Source organism: Muscardinus avellanarius, assembly GCF_963383645.1.
Source record: "Muscardinus avellanarius genome assembly, chromosome: 16".
Lineage (NCBI taxonomy): Eukaryota > Metazoa > Chordata > Mammalia > Rodentia > Gliridae > Muscardinus > Muscardinus avellanarius.
Window position 1 is genome coordinate 463,319 of NC_137802.1, and position 15,738 is coordinate 479,056.

At 58.9% G+C, this 15,738-nt stretch overlaps 1 protein-coding gene across 1 annotated transcript; it reads right to left on the reverse strand.

The window, feature by feature from the left end:
• Positions 1 to 1,658: 1,658 nt before the first annotated feature.
• On the reverse strand, positions 1,659 to 11,488 carry LOC308275020 (long-chain-fatty-acid--CoA ligase ACSBG2-like; the record flags this gene model as incomplete). The annotated part of the gene is made up of 13 exons (XM_080713029.1): positions 1,659 to 1,786; positions 2,650 to 2,896; positions 4,076 to 4,215; positions 4,319 to 4,536; positions 4,638 to 4,778; positions 5,659 to 5,892; positions 5,974 to 6,155; positions 7,206 to 7,412; positions 7,477 to 7,626; positions 7,746 to 7,826; positions 9,222 to 9,342; positions 9,665 to 9,753; positions 11,363 to 11,488. 13 exons carry the CDS (start codon positions 11,486 to 11,488, stop codon positions 1,659 to 1,661), a joined length of 2,064 nt encoding a protein of 687 aa, XP_080569155.1.
• Positions 11,489 to 15,738: the final 4,250 nt, after the last annotated feature.

A 15,738-nucleotide genomic window follows, 5' to 3' on the forward strand; every position in this document is an offset into this window, starting at 1 on the left:
TGGGGTGCCTTTCTTACCCCGAGGGTTCTTCCCCAGAAACCAGGGGACTTCACCAGCCCAGACCAACTCCTGGGAGAGAAGAGAATAAGGGAAATTGTGTTTGCAATGAGTTGCAGGATCGTTTCTGTCCTGGATTTTAAACTTTTTGTTAAATTGTGAAATTATGGAGGAGTTTTATAGAAAAAAAAGTAAAATAAAGTCAGATGAGGAAGCAGACTGGCGTCTGTGGCGCTTCCCAGGAAGGGGGCGTGGGCAGGAGCTCCAGGTCCCCGTGACTCCAGGTGGGGCTGCAGGGGGCCGAGTAGGCCAGGCATCCTGGAGGAATGGGCAGCACTGCCACCAGGAGGCGCGTGAGCGGTGGGTGGTGGGTGGGTCGATGGATGACGGGTGGTGGGTGTGTGGTGGGTAGCGATGAAGAAAACGGGAAATGCAGGCAGAGGCACACTGTCTGCCGGTTCCTGTGCAGATCCCTCTGGCTCTTGGCAGAGCTCTGGCTGGCCCTGGAGCTGACCTGTCCTCTGGGCTCGGCTCCACGTGAAGCAGCTGCAGTGCCATTCCCGAGTGGTGCACACAGCCAGCCGGTCCCGTCCCCTGCCCCCGGTGGCAGCAGCCAGGTCAGCAGGGCTGGGCCCCAGGCCACTCGGAAGCATGTCTTCCCCTTCCTGAGGCAGTCCCATTCCCAACTCCGGGGCTGAGGCTGCCCAGCCGTCTTCCTTCCCTGCCGGAGAAGGGCTCTGTGGCTTCGGGGCTGTTGGGGTCTGAGCTCCTAGGGAGGGCCAGGGAGTCGGGGAGGGTCTGGTCCCTCTCACACCCACAGCTGTAGCAGACAGGAAAAGTAGCCGAGCTCCACTCAGAATAGAGCCCTTGGGTACAGCAAGGCTCGATGTGTTAAACGGCAGTAGGACTTGTACCAGAAGCCATCGGGGACCATCAGAACCCTGTTCCCAGGCAGGGTGCAGCCGCACAGAGCCGACCCACGCAGGTGGCCACCGCACAGGCCAGGTCGTGCAGACTTTACATGAAGATGCTCAATCCACCCTTGGGGCTGTGGGCCGGGGCTCCAGGGAAAGACCCTTCAGAAGGATCCACAGATGACTAAAAACTCACTTGAGGCTGGGCGTGGTGGCGCACACTTGTCATCCCAGGACTACACTGCGGTTCACAGGCAGACAGGGGAGGCCAAGACGGGAAGATCACAAGTTCAAGGTCAGCCTAGGCAACTTAGTAAGACCCTGTTTCAAAATAAAGAGTAAAAAAAATCAGGCTGGGGATGTAGTTCAAAGGCCGAATGCCCCTGGGTTCCATCCCCAGACCCTCAAAACATAAATAAAAAATAAAAAGTAAAGGAGAGAGGTTTACTTGGCTCACAGTCTGGAAGCTGATTACTTGGCTTCAGGGAAAGACCTGCTTCTTGATGTCCAGTGGTGAGCCAAGGGTAACAGGAAGCGTAAGAAAGAGAAACAGGGCTCAAGCCCTGCAGCCCACCCACCCCAGAGGGGGCCAAGTGCCCTCAGGAGCCTGCACTTCCCAACAGCCACACATGTCCCCAGATCTCAGGCACTGCTCTGGAGGGATGGAAGCGGGACAGCCATCACTCCAACGAAACAATTTTATTATTCTCTAAATCGAAAGCAGCTGCCCAGAGAGGGCCGTGCCTTTCAGCCTGGGTTCTCCCGCCGGGGGCTACTCCTCTCCTTCTGGGTGTCAGCCTCTTTCTCGTAGAAGTTGTCAATTTCAGCTTGGTAAATCTTGGCCACGGCAGCCCTCTTCATTTTTGTGGTGACTCCTGTGGCGAACGCCAGTCCCCGTGAGGCGCGCCCTCCTGCCTGCCTGCCCCGGAAGTCCCCCGCGGCTGCCGGGGCCCGAGGCCTGCCTCCCTCTGCGGGCACTCTGCAGCAGAGGGCAGCAGCCTTCAGTGGGTTGGTTAAAAAAAATGCAGGCTGGGCACGGTGGCCACGCTTGTCATCCCCGCGCTTGGGGGTGGTGACAGGAGGATCGCGCAGGTTCGAAGCCAGCCGTGCGGACTTAAGAGACCCTGTTTCCAAATAAAAATATAAAATAGGTCTGGGAGTGTAGCCCGGAGGTAGAAGGGCCTCCAGGAACCCCAGTACCACCAAAAAAAAAAAAAAAAAAAAAAAATGCAAAGCCGGGCATGGGGGCGCACACTCGTCATCCCAGCATTCTGGATGCTGAGACAGGAGGACCATGGTTCGTGGACAGCCTCAGCTATTTAGGCCCTTTGCAACTCAGTGAGATCCTGTTTTAAAATAATAAAAAATAGGGCTGGGGTGCAGCTCAGAGGTAGAATGCCCCTGGGTTCTATCCCCAGTGCTGTACACACACACACACACACACACACACTCTCTCTCTCTCTCTCTCTCTCTCCCCCCCTCCCTTCTGTCTCTGTCTCTCCTCCCTCCCCCCCCCCCCTGACAATCCCCAAGGGCCCCCACACCTCCCGGACGTCAGGTACAGGGTGAAGCGTGCAATGGGGGCAGTTCACTGCCATTTCCCAGGAAGGAGCCGTGGGGTCTCGGCACCGTGTTCGGGCTTGAACGTGCTTTGCTGAGCCGCAGCCCAGCCCGGAGCCCGGCGGACACCAGGGCTCGGCCCGGGCCCCTTCCTGTGTCCACTGTCTGCCACGCTCACCCAGCTCGCCGCCACCCACGGAGAAGTCCGTGTCCAGAATGGCCCACTTGACGATCTTGGCACCCTCTGAAGGCGCCTCCGCGTTGACAGCCTTCATGCCCTGCGTGATGAAGTCCGTGACGATGGGGTCGTGGTTGTGGAGGATGTCCGTGAGCTTGGTGGAGTGGCTCTTCAGCTTCTTGCAGAGGGCTGCGGCCTCGCTGGTGAGCGCCGTCCGAGGCTCCCCTGTGTCTAAGTTGATCTGGCACTACGGAGAGGGGTGGATGGAGTCGGGCTGCCAGGCAGCCCCCTCTGGACCGCTCCCAGCATGCCACACTGTGGGCTCGCCGTGGCCCACCGCATATCACTTAGACGTAAACCCTGAGGGCTGTGGGCCGCAGCTCCTTGTCCAGATCAGAAAACAAGTCCTGCCTGAGCCGGGCGCGGGGGCGCACACTTGTCATCCCAGCATTCGGGAGGCCGAGACAGGAGGATGGCGGTTCTCAGACAGCCTCAGCTACTTAGGCCCTTTGCAACTCAGTAGACCCTGCATCAAAATAAAGACTAAAAAGTAGGGCTGGGGTGTACCTCAGAGGTAGAATGCCCCTGGGCTCCATCCCCAGTACTGCAAATAAATAAAGTCCTGTCCAAGACTGTCCTGCTCCTTCCATGGCGAGGGTCCTGGCTGCTTCCATAAGAAGGGAGGAGACTGCCCTTGTGTGTGGAGTGGCCCTCTGCCGGCAGAGCACAGGGATGTCCTTCCCTGCAGAGCCGGCCAGAGGTCACCCTCCCTTACAGCCAGAAGGCATGGACTGTCCCCAACTCTAAAGTAGTACCCCACCTACATTGAGAAACACTGGCCTACATAATAAAGCTCCTTCGCGATATAGGACTGAGTCCAGCTCCTCTGACACTGGATATAGAGGCCGGGCTCCTTTGATGCTATGTGATAGATGCCAGCTCTTTTTATTTATTTTATTTGTTTATTTGTTTATTTATTTGGTATTGGGGATGGAACCCAGGGGCATTCTACCTCTGAGCTCCACCCCGGCCCTATTTTTTATTCTTTATTTTGAAACTGGGTCTCATTGAGTAGCAGAGGGCCCCGCTAAGTAGCTGAGGCTGGCCGCGAACCGCGATCCTCCGGCCTCAGCCTCCCGAGTGCTGGGATGACGAGCGTGTGCCCGCGCCCGGCTTGGCTGGCTCCTTTTGTGCTACATGATAAAAACTGGGCTTCTTTGGCACTATATGACACGGGCCGGGCTCCTCTGATGCTGCAAAGTGGAGACTCGACCTCCACCTGCCAAGCCAGGGCCCGGGTGTAAAACTGCTGACCGAGGGACCGCGAGCCGCCCTGGTCTCCACCTGTTTTGGCTCCTGGCAGCCGGCCCTCCTGGCGGCCAGCCCACACCCAGAGGCCCTGAGGCTCCCGGAGGGTCCGAGGCACCTTAAGCGTGAGGAGGGCGCACAGGAACGGGGCTCTCTGGCCCACCACCATGGCGTAGCGGACGATGGGGATGTACGTCTTCACACGCATCTCGATGGGGTTGGGGTTGATGGCCTCGCCGGAGCGAAGCGTGATGATGTCTGCAGGTCGGGGAGACGGGAAGCCTTTGCTTCTGGACAGTTGTTACCAGGGGCGGCCGTGGAGGGAGACGCCGGCCCGGAGCCACCACCCGGGCTCACTCACCCTTGACGTTGCCCATGATGTAGAGGAAGTTGTCGACGTCCAAGAAGCCCAGGTCCCCCGTGCGCATCCAGCCGTAGTCGTCGATCTTGTCCTGGGTGCCCTTCTTGTCGTTGAGATACCCCATGAAGACGTTCCGGCCCCAGACGTGCAGCTTCCCAACGCCCTCCTTGTCTTCCCCCCTCAGCTTGGTGTGGGTGTTGGGGAGCTCCTTTCCACAGCTGGGGATGGGCCAAGGAAGCGGGTGTTAGACACGCGGGCGCATCCCCCCAGGGCAGGGACGTCCTCCCCCTTGAGGCCGCTCAGGCCCCAAGGCCCCGGCCTCCTCTTGGCTCCCGGGGCCCCACGGCGCAGACCCCCGAGGAAGGCGGCGGCTTGGTCAGCAGGATGCCCGCCCCCGGCCATGGGAGCCAGCAGACCGTTCCAGGGCACCCGGCGGCAGAGGGGCCAACTAAAGACACCTCTGGGGAGAACAGGCTGCCGTGGAGGCTGTCCACTCGGGGCCCCTCGGGAAGGCAGGCGGCAAGGACGAGCGGGAGGCTGGAACCTCACGCAAACTCATCTTGGTACTGTGGGTTGGACCCCTACCTCTGAGCTACATTCCCAACCCTTTTTTTTTTTTTTTTTTCCAGTACCAGGGATGGAACCCAGGGGCATTGTACCTCCGAGCTATACCCCCAGCCCTATTTTTTAGTTTTTTATTTATTTATTTATTTATTTATTTATTTATTTATTTATTTATTTATGCGGTACTGGGGATGGTGCCCAGGGGGATTGTACCTCTGAGCTACATCCCCAGCCCTATTTTTAGTCATTTATTTATTTATTTATTTATTTATTTTGCAGTATTGGGGATAGAACCCAGGGGCATTCTACCTCCAAGCTACACCCCCAGCCCTATTTTTTATCCTTTATTTCGAAACAGGGTCTCACTGAGTTGCGGAGGGCCTCACTAAGTAGCTGAGGCTGGTGGCGAACCGCGATCCTCCGGTCTCAGCCTCCCAATGCTGGGATGACAAGCGCGCCCACCGCGCCCGGCTCGAGACTTTGTTTTAAAGTAAAAGAGCGAAATGGGTTGAGGTTGCAGCCTGGAGGTAGAATGCCCTGAGTTCTATCCCTAGTACCACAAAAAAAAAAAAAAAAAAAAAAAAAAAAAAAGGTTTGCAAATCAAATAGAAATGCAAAGGGGCTTCACCCTACAGGACAGACGGGTGACACTCAGCGACTTAGGGAGACAGTCTCACAATAGAAATAAAATCAAATAGCTCAGAAGTAGGGCAGCCCTGGGTTCAACCCCTAGGATCCTTACAAAAAAAAGCCGAAGGCGCCCGCCCCGCAGCCACCTGAGCAGCCGGAAGGCCTCGAAGCTGGAGACGGTGTGCACGCCGGTGCACTCGGACAGCCCGTACAGCTCGAAGATGTGGATGTCCAGGCTGAGGAAGAAGTCCAGGGTGGCCCGGGGGAGCCCCAGCCCCATGCTGAGAACCTGCTCGCAGTGCCCCAGGCCCAGGAACCTCTTGGCTCGGTTGAAGGTGAGCTTCTTGGCCAGGCGGAAGCACAGCGGGTGTTGAGACTCCCTGGAGAAGCAGAGGGAGGCCGGAGGGAGAGGCTGGCCTCGGCCCACGGAGCCCACCAGCCGCCCCCGCTCCCCACCTCACTGGAACATGCGTTTCTTGTTGGTGTGGAGGCCCACGCGCATGGCCCACTGGTCCAGCCTCTTGCGGAAGATGGATGAGCCCAGCTGGCCGCTGCGGAGGTTGTCCAGCATGCGGTCCCACACCCACGGGATGCCGCAGAAGGTGGTGGGTTGCACCTCCCGCAGCAGCTCCATCAGGAAGCCCTGCGCGGACACGGGGAGGCTCGGCCCAGGGCGCTGGCCAGGGCCCGCCGGGGGCAGGGACGGTGCAGGCCGGGGCAGGGCGAGAGGGGCAGGGAGGGACGGAGGTTAAGAGATGGACAGAGGGAGAGAGAGGGAGACAGGAAGAGGAGGAGAGGGAGAGAGAGACAGAGACAGAGGAACCGGGCGTGGTGGTGGTGCAGGCTTGTCATCCCAGGGCTGGGGAGGCTGAGGCAGGAGGGTCACAGGTTCAAGGCCAGCCTCAGCTACTTAGCAAGATCCTGCTTTGGGCCGGGGATGGTGGCGCACACTCATCCCGGCATTCGGGAGGCTGAGACCGGAGGATCGCAAGTTTGCGGACACCCTCAGCTACTTAGTGGGGCCCTTTGTAACTCAGTGAGACCCGGCTTCAAACTAAAGAATAAAATTGAGGGCAGAGGGTGGAGCTCAGAGGTTGAATGCCCCTAGGTTCCATCCCCAGTACTGCAAAAAAAATTTTCTTTTTTTTTTTTTTTTTTTTTTGCGGGTCTGGGGATGGAACCCAGGGGTATTTTACCTCTGAGTTACACCCCTTGCCCTATTTTTTATTCTTTATTTTGAAACCGGGTCTCACTGAGTTGCAGAGGGCCTCACTAAGTAGCTGAGGCTGTCCGCGAACCACGATCCTCCGGTCTCAGCCTCCCGAATGCTGGGATTACAAACGTGTGCCACCATGCCCAGCTTGCAAAAATTTTTTTTTAAATAAAATATTCATCTATTTTTTTTTTTTTTTTGAAGCAGAGTTTCACTAAATTGCCAAGGGCCTCACTAAGCTGCAGAAGCTGGCTGAGAGCCTCCAGTCTCAGCCTCCCAAGTGCTGGGACGCCAGGCGTGCACCGCCATGCCCGGCTCGGGAAAACTTTTCCATTTATAATCATTTGTCTGCTGTACCCCTTTTGTTTCACATCTGGGGAAACTGAGGCCCAGGGATGGGGAAAGGCAGCCAGGCCAGGGGCTGCGGGCGAGGGTCCGTCTGAGCTGAGCCCCACCGCCCCCAGCAGCGCCCCCACTCACAGCGCCAGGGGGCCGCGGGACCACGCCCACTCTGCTGGCCTCGGGAGAGGGGAAGTACAGCGCCGCAGCCACCGAGATGGCCACCCACACTTCGAAGATCTGGGCCGCGATGTGGCTGAGCGGCAGGTAGCTCACCAGGGTCTCCTGTCCCTCGGGCGGGCGCTTGTAGCACAGGCTCTGCACCACGGCCGCCGCGGTCCAGGTGATCTGGGGACGAGCCCGTCACGGCCGGCCGCTCACGCCCGCCCCGCGCCCGCCCGGGCCCACTCACGTTGTCATGGCTGAGCATCATGACCTTCGGGTGGCCCCCGGTGCCCAGGCCGCACACCAGGGTGCAGCACTGGTTGGGCTTCTGCGAGTCTATGACGCAGTCCAGCTTTTCGTCCGAGATGTGCTCCCCCAGCTCCAGGAACGCCGACCACTGTGGAGCAGCCAGGTGGGCGCGCGCGGAGGGGACCCCGCATCCCGTGCCCCCGGACCCCGCAGGCCGCTCCCGGCTCCTGGCACCGCGGGGCCAGCGTTGTGCCCGCTGGGACGTACCGAGTACAGATTGTAGGCCTCCACCTGGAGCACCTCCTTGTACTGGATGATGCCCTTGAGGGGCTTCAGGTAGCTCTGGATCTGCAAGACACGCGCCTCAGCAGGCCGCCGGGAGGGCCCCGGCCCCTTCTTTTGGAAAAATTTGGGGGTTGGGCATGGTGGCACACAATTGCCACCCCAGTACTTGGGAGACCGCGGTTCACAGTCGGCCTCAGCTACTACTTAGTGAGGCCCTTTGCAACTCGGTGAGACTCTGTTTTCAAATAAAGAATAAAAAATAGGGCTGGGGGTGTAGCTCGGAGGTACCATGCCCGGGAGAAAAAGAAAGAAAGCAAGAAACGGGAGGAAGGATGCTGAGCATGGTGGCACACGCTTGTCATCCCTGTACTTGGGAGGCCGAGGCACGCCTTCTGCAATTGAGCGAGACCCTGCTTCAATATAAGAAATGAGAGGCCGGGCGTGGTGGGCACGCTTGTCATCCCAGCATTTGGGAGACTGAGACAGGAGGATCGCGGTTCATGGACAGCCTCAGCTACTACTTAGGCCCTTTGCAACTTGGCGAGCCCCGGTTTAAAAATAAAGAATAAAAGATAGGGCTGTGGGTGTAGCTCGGAGGTAGGATGCCCCTGGATTCCATCCCCAGTACCGCAAAAAGAAAGAAAGAAAGAAAGAAAGAAAGAAAGAAAGAAAGAAAGAAAGAAAGAAAGAAAGATGGATGGATGAACTGGGCGTGGGGGGTTGCAGCTTTGAGGCCAGCCTCAGAGAGTAATGAGACTCTCATCAACCCAGTGAGACCCTATTTCCAAATTAAAATATGGCTGAGGGTGTGGCTCAGAGGTAGAACACCCCTGGGTTCAATCCTCAGAACCACACAAAAATTGAGCTGCTCCACCAGGAGTCGTGCGTGTGGGGCTGGCGGCGGCTGCGGGGGCCAGGCTGGTAGTGGTGACAGAGCCCCGCTCTGAGCCCTTGCGCCCTAAAGGCTTTCCAAGGAGCCGACCTCAGGGTACTCCTTGGTAAACAGCAGGTGCCTCATGCATGCAGACTGCGTGCTAACCATCACCCTACCGTTATTATTTCATTTTCTGCGGTACTGGGGATGGAACCCAGGGGCATTCTACCTCCAAGCTGCACCCCCAGCCCGATTTTATTTTTATTCTTTATTTTGAAACAGGGTCTCATTGAGTTGCAAAGAGCCTCACCAAGTAGCTGAGGCTGGCCGCGAACCTCCTGCCTCAGCCTCCCGAATGCTGGGATGACAAGTGCGCGCCACCACGCCCAGCTAGGTTATTTTCTATTTTGAACTAGTGTGTCTCTGAGTGGCAGCAGGCCTCGCTAAATTGCTGGGTGCTGGCTGGCCTTGAACCTGGGGTCCTCCTGTCTCAGCCTTCCAGGTGGTGGGACGACGGGTGGGCGGGCTAGGACTGGCCATCCTTCCTCAGCGAGCCCACGCCCCTGGGCTCTGGGGCCACCCACCTGAAGGACTTTCTGTAGCTGCTTGTCAGTGTCCACCACAAAGATGTCTATCTTCGCGGTCTCGGCAATGACCTGGCAGGCCTTCGGGGAGCTGGTGGTCAGGAGGCCAACGGAGAAGCCCCTAGAAGCAGAGTGCGGAGCCGAAGGCCTGCTGGTGCGGGCGCGGGGGAACGGCGGGGCCCTGGCACACCCACACCCTGCTCGAAGGTGGGACTCGGGGATCGCCCGGGCTGGGCCCGGGCTCGGGGCGGAAGGAGGGCTCAGGGCTGGGGGTCTTCCCGGAGGCGGCGACGTGAACGTTGGGCTTCACAGGCTCTGATATGAGTTTTCAGGCAGAGGAGATCTGGAAGGGTTGCTGACAGATCCCACCGGGGAGAGGCCTAACCGGTGTCAGGGTCGGCTTCCTATGCCGGGGACCCCAGGGAGACCCCGGCGCCCCTTACCCCGCCATAATGGCACCGATGCTGGAGATGACCCACTCGGCCGAGTTGAAGCCCATGATCCCCACACCGTGGAAGCGCTCCAGGCCCAGCTGGAGGAGAGAAGTCCCAGTGAGGGCCTCCGCGGGAGCCCTGGCTCGGGGTTTGGGCTCCCTGTGCTCTGGGGCCATTTGTTTATCTTTGTTTCTCTTTTTCCTTTTTCTTTATTTTTGCTCCTCCTCCTCCTCCTCCTTTGCGGGTCTGGGGATGAAACCCAGGGACATTTGACCTCCGAGCTCCACCCCAGCCCTATTTTTTATTCTTTATTTTGAAACAGGGTCTAAGTTGCAGAGGGCCTCGCTAAGCAGCTGAGGCTGGCCAAGAACCACAATCCTGTCTTAGCTTCCCGAGTGCTGGGATGACAAGTGTGCGCCACCACGCCCAGCCTCATTTTTTTTTTTTTCTTTTTTTGTGGTGCTGGGTATTGAACCCAGGAACATTCTACCTTTGAGCTATACCCTCTGCCCTGTTTTTTATTCTTTGATACAGGTCTCACTAAGCTGCTGAGGGCTAAGGCTGGCCATGAACCTGGATCCTCCTGTCTCAGCCTCCCAAGTATTGGGATTACCAGTGGGTGCCACCACGCCTGGTTCTGTCCATTTTTTCTCTTATAAACCATCCCGGCCAGGCAAGGTGGCGCACTCTTGTAATCCCAGCATTCCGGAGACTGAGACCGGAGGAGACAGCCTCAGCTACTTAGTGAGGCCCTCCCCAACTTAGTGAGCCCCTGTTTCAAAATAAAGAATAAAAAATAGGGCAGGGGCTGTAGCTCGGAGGCTGAATGCCCCTGGGTTCTATCCCCAGACCCCCCCACACACAAAATAGGGCTGAGAGTGTAGGTCAGAGGTGGAATGCCCCTGGGTTCCCAAACTGGCAAAAAATAAAATAAAATATCCCATCCCACATATATGCATAATACGTATTTATATGTGTACATGTAAAACATACCTTATGTTATATATTGCATATGTAATATATAACAGCATCCATATGTAGTCTACATTATATATTTATATGATATAATGGATAACATAAAACATGAACGTTCTCTATTTTACATATTTAATATTTATACAGCATATTATACATGTAGTATACATATATATACATATATATACATGCAAAATCTCTTATACTCTACATGGAAACTGAGGCACAGAAAGGTAAATAAGTCGTCCCAGGGCAAGAGGCCAAGGGCAGGGCCTGGATCCGAACCCAGTTCCCAGGATGCAGCTCCGAATCTGGGGCCGTCGCGGCCTCTTCGAAGGCACCTGAGCTAGGACACTGAGCCCACGCTAGTCACACGGGCGCGAAAAACCTGCCGCGCAGGCGCAGGAGCGGCGAGGCGGGCGCGCGCGCGGATCCGGGAACACCGAGAGGCACGCACGCACGCGCAGGGGGCGGGGCCTGGACGCACGCGCCGGGGGCGGGGCCGAGGCGCAGGGGGCGGGGCCGAGGCGCAGGCGCAGGGGGCGGGGCCTGGACGTACGCGCCGGGGGCGGGGCCGGGGCGCAGGCGCAGGGGGCGGGGCCGGGGCGCAGGCGCCGGGGGCGGGGCCGGGGCCGAGGCGCGGGAGGCGGGTTTGGGCGCGCACGCGCAGTGCGGCGGGCGCGGAGGCCGCCGGCGCGCAGGCGCAGCAGGTCCCGCCCAGCCCCGCGGTACCTTGAGGAAGGACTTGGCGGCCCCGCGGCACAGCTCGTAGTACTCGATGTAGGTGAGCAGTTGCCAGCAGTCCCTGTACTTGGAGCCCAGCGCGACGTAGTTGGCGAACTTCAGGGCTGTGTCCATGAACATTTCGGGGACCGTGAGCGGCGCCTCGTTCTCCGACGAGTCCCTGTTCATCCGCAGCCTCACCTCGCCGTCGCTCCTCGTGGTCCAGAAGCTTTGGCCTGGGCGGGCGGGAGGGGCGGCCGCGCGGGGAGACCCCGAGTGTCAGGACGAGGGGTCAGCGTGGGGGGACCCCGAGTGTCAGGACGAGGGGTCAGCGTGGGGGGACCCCGAGTGTCAGGACGAGGGGTCAGCGTGGGGGGACCCCGAGTGTCAGGACGAGGGGTCAGCGTGGGGGGACCCCGAGTGTCAGGACGAGGGGTCAGCGTGGGGGGACCCCGAGTGTCAGGACGAGGGGTCAGCGTGGGGGGACCCCGTGTGTCAGGACGAGGGGTCAGCGTGGGGAGACCCCGTGTGTCAGGACGAGGGGTCAGCGTGGGGGGACCCCGTGCGTCAGGACGAGGGGTCAGCGTGGGGGGACCCCGAGTGTCAGGACGAGGGGTCAGCGTGGGGGGACCCCGAGTGTCAGGACGAGGGGTCAGCTCGGGGAGACCCCGTGTGTCAGGACGAGGGGTCAGCGTGGGGGGACCCCGAGTGTCAGGACGAGGGGTCAGCTCGGGGAGACCCCGTGTGTCAGGACGAGGGGTCAGCGTGGGGGGACCCCGAGTGTCAGGACGAGGGGTCAGCGTGGGGGGACCCCGTTTGTCAGGACGAGGGGTCAGCGTGGGGAGACCCCGTGTGTCAGGACGAGGGGTCAGCGTGGGGGGACCCCGAGTGTCAGGACGAGGGGTCAGCGTGGGGGGACCCCGAGTGTCAGGACGAGGGGTCAGCGTGGGGAGACCCCATGTGTGTAGGGGCATGGCGTCAGCATGGGGAGACCCTCGTGTGTGTGGGGAGGGGACATCGTGGCAAGACCCCTCATGTGTGCTGGGGGTGGAGGGGTCTTAGCTATGTGTGTGGAGGGGCAGGGTCAGTGTGGGGGAGGGCAGGGTCAGCGTGAGCCCTGGGTGGGCTGATCTAGACACAGAAGGAGACAGGTGGGTGAGTTTTGAGGACCCCGGACCAGGGAGAGATGGGACCGCGTGGGCAGAAAACAGAGAAACTACGGAGATGGAGTGTCCTGGGGAGGAAAGACACTGCTGGGTGGACAGACAGACAGACGGATGGAGCCTCTGGGCCCAGGCCCCTGTGCCAGAGGCCGCCTGAGGTGAGGTGGGGCCTCCCTCGCCCACCACAGAGCGCCAACCTCTGGTTTTCTTCTCTCCCTGGCCCGTAGTCTTCTTGAGAATATGCTTCCGGTGCCGCCTCCACTGCGGGGAGGACATGGCGTGCAGCGCCTTCGCAGCCGGCCTGCAGGGACGGGCAGACAGACATGGGCAGTGCGCCCCCCCTACCCCCCGTGGCAGCGGGTGTGCCGCTGGGGGTGCCGGGGAGGCCTGTGCTCACCTGATCGGGGTGGTCAGGAAGGCGGCTCTCAGCTCCCCTAGGAGTGGGCCAGGGCAGGGGACCCGAGCCTTTTGGAAGACAGCTGGCGACAAGGGCCCTTGGGGCTGGCGTGGGGGCACAGAGGGAAGCAGAATGGATGTCAGTAAAGAAGCCGCCGCCGGCTGCTGCCTGTCCCCGGCCCAGCAGCACATGCATCCCGCTCTCACCACCCCTGTCTCGGCGTCTTAGAATCAGCTCTGTCCCTAGCCTGGCTCTAGGTTGCAGGACAGGCGTCTCCACCCTGGACATGAGTTCCCACCTGGAGCCAGCCCTTGTGACATCGCCACATTCCACAGACAGGTGGCTGCAGCCCGCTGCTCCTTCCCGAGGCGCCAGGTGGGTGGGGGCAGCTGGAGGGACGGACCCAGAGTCGGGCTGGGCGCTGTTGGCTTGCGTGAAGGAGCTCATGGGGAGGCCGAGGGGGAGTGCGGAGGAGAGGTGCGGGAGTCCTGCCGCCCAGCAGCTGACCGGCCTTGGAGTCCCTGATCGCACTGCCCAGCAGCTGAGGGCTGGACTCAGGCTCCCACAGAATAAACAGCTACTCTGCAGATACCAAGGAATCATTTGAAGCCTTTTTGAGCTGGGCATGGCAGTGCCTGCCTGTAATCCCAGGACTTGGGCTGCTGAGACAGGAGGATCCCGGGTTTAATACCAGTCTCACCAGCCCAGTGAGACCCTGTTTAAAACAACAAGAAAGGGCCAGGGGTGTGAAACAGGTAAAACGTCCTTGGGTTCAGTCCCTGCATCTCTGAGTTCAATCCCTAGTAACACACACACATACACACACACACACACACACACACACACACACACACACATAAAAATAAGGCTCGGGGTGGAGGTCAGAGGTAGAATGCCTCTAGGTCCAATCCCAGCACCACCTCTTCCCCCAAAGAAAGTTTTTTTGAGTCGTGTGTGTGTGTGTGTGTGTGTGTGTGTGTGTGTGTGTGTGTGTTACCAGGGATGGAACCCAGGGGCCGTCTACCTCCGGGCTACACTCCCAGACTTATATTTTATTTGGAAAAGGGTCTCACTAAGTTGCTGAGAGCCTAAGTAGCTGAGGCTGGCTCTGATCCTGCGAGATCTTCCGGTCTCAGCCTCCCAAGCGCTGGGATGACAAGCGTGCGCCACCACGCCAGCTTTATTTGGTTCTTAAAAAACGGGTGGTCCCCGGGCGTGGTGGCGCACGCTTGTCATCCCAGCATTTGGGAGGCAGACACAGGAGGATCGTTCAGGTTGGAAGCCAGCCGCACTGGCTTAGGAGACCCTGTTTCCAAAAAATAAAATAGGTCTGGGAGTGTAGCCCGGAGGTAGAAGGGCTTCCAGGAACCCCACTGCCACTAAAACAAAAACAAAAAAAGACCAAACAGGTGGTCACCTTAAAAAAACCAGGAGGACCATATTCTGCAGTTGTGCTTTTGGGGTGTGTGTCCCCAGGGTTGAAAGCAGAGGCGGGAGGAGGTGCAGCCCGCGTCCGCTGGTGAGTGGATGGACAGGAGGAGGTGCGATGCAGTCGTCAGCCTGCAGGGGCGTTCTGACGTCCGCGGCAGCGAGGTGGACGGATGTTGCGGCCGCCCGGCAGGGGGGTGCCCGGACGGGGCGCTCTGGTTGGGAAGAGCGCTGGCGGTGCCGTGGCTGTGTTGAGTACAGTAAGGACTGGTTCAGTGGTGTGTGCGTGTAGAAGGTTTATTTATTTATTTATTTATTTATTTATTTATTTATATTTTTACGGGCCTGGGAGGGAACCCAGGGGCATTTGACCTCCGAGCTCCACCCCAGCCCTATTTTCATTCTTCATTTTGAAGCCGGCTCTCACTGAGTTGCAGAGGCCTCACCGAGTAGCTGAGGCCGTCGTGAACCGCCGTCCTCCGGTCTCGGCGTCCGAGTGCTGGATGACAGGCGCGCCCCGCGCCCGGCTTGTGTATGAGTTTTGTGTATGTGTACATTTTGTCACAACTTAATAGATTCCAGAAGCCTTCTGAGGTAAGTAGCGTCTAGTCGCGTCCTGAGCAGTAGCTGCGAGGCGAGCGTGGGGAGAGCGCAGGCCTCCGCCAGACCTGCGCAGCACAGGCCTCCTGCAGAGCGGGCTGGACAGGGCGCAGAGACGCAGGGGGGCACGCTTGTCCTCCCAGCCCTCGGGAGGCTGGGACGGGAGGATCGCAGTTCAAGGCCAGCCTCAGCTACTTAGCGAGGCCCTCCGCAACTCAGTGAGACCCTGTTTTCAAGCAAAGGATAAAAAGTAGGGCTGGGGAGGGAGTGCAGCTTGGAGGTCGAATGCCGCTGGGTTCCATCCCTGGTACCACACACACACAAACCCACACCTTTTTATATGCCGACACAAGCCACCTGGAAAACTTTAAAAGGGAAGCACGTGGGGAGTGGGAACAGAGTATAAGCCAGCACTTGGCTGAGCAGAGTCGGGCAGGGCGGCGGCAGAGCCGCAGGTGCTGGCGAGGTGGCCTGAGGGCGGTGACACGCAGGACTGCCGACCCTGGGAGAAGCTGCAGAGGTGCCGTGCTGACAGGCGGGGAGCGGCTGTCTACAGAGGGTGCGCTTTGGGTTACCCTTGAGTGCGGGGCCTCGCACATCCTAGACGCCGTCACCGACACCTAGACAGCCCTGAGACACGGCTTTCCAGGAAACTCAGGAATGCTTGTGAGACTTGACAAGTTGGTTTAAAAGTGCCAAGACACAAAGGCCTAAATCAAAGCGTATTATGAACTATAGTAGTTAAAACAGCATAAGAATTTGTGACCGCCACGCATGAAGAACCTTCATAGCTCAAA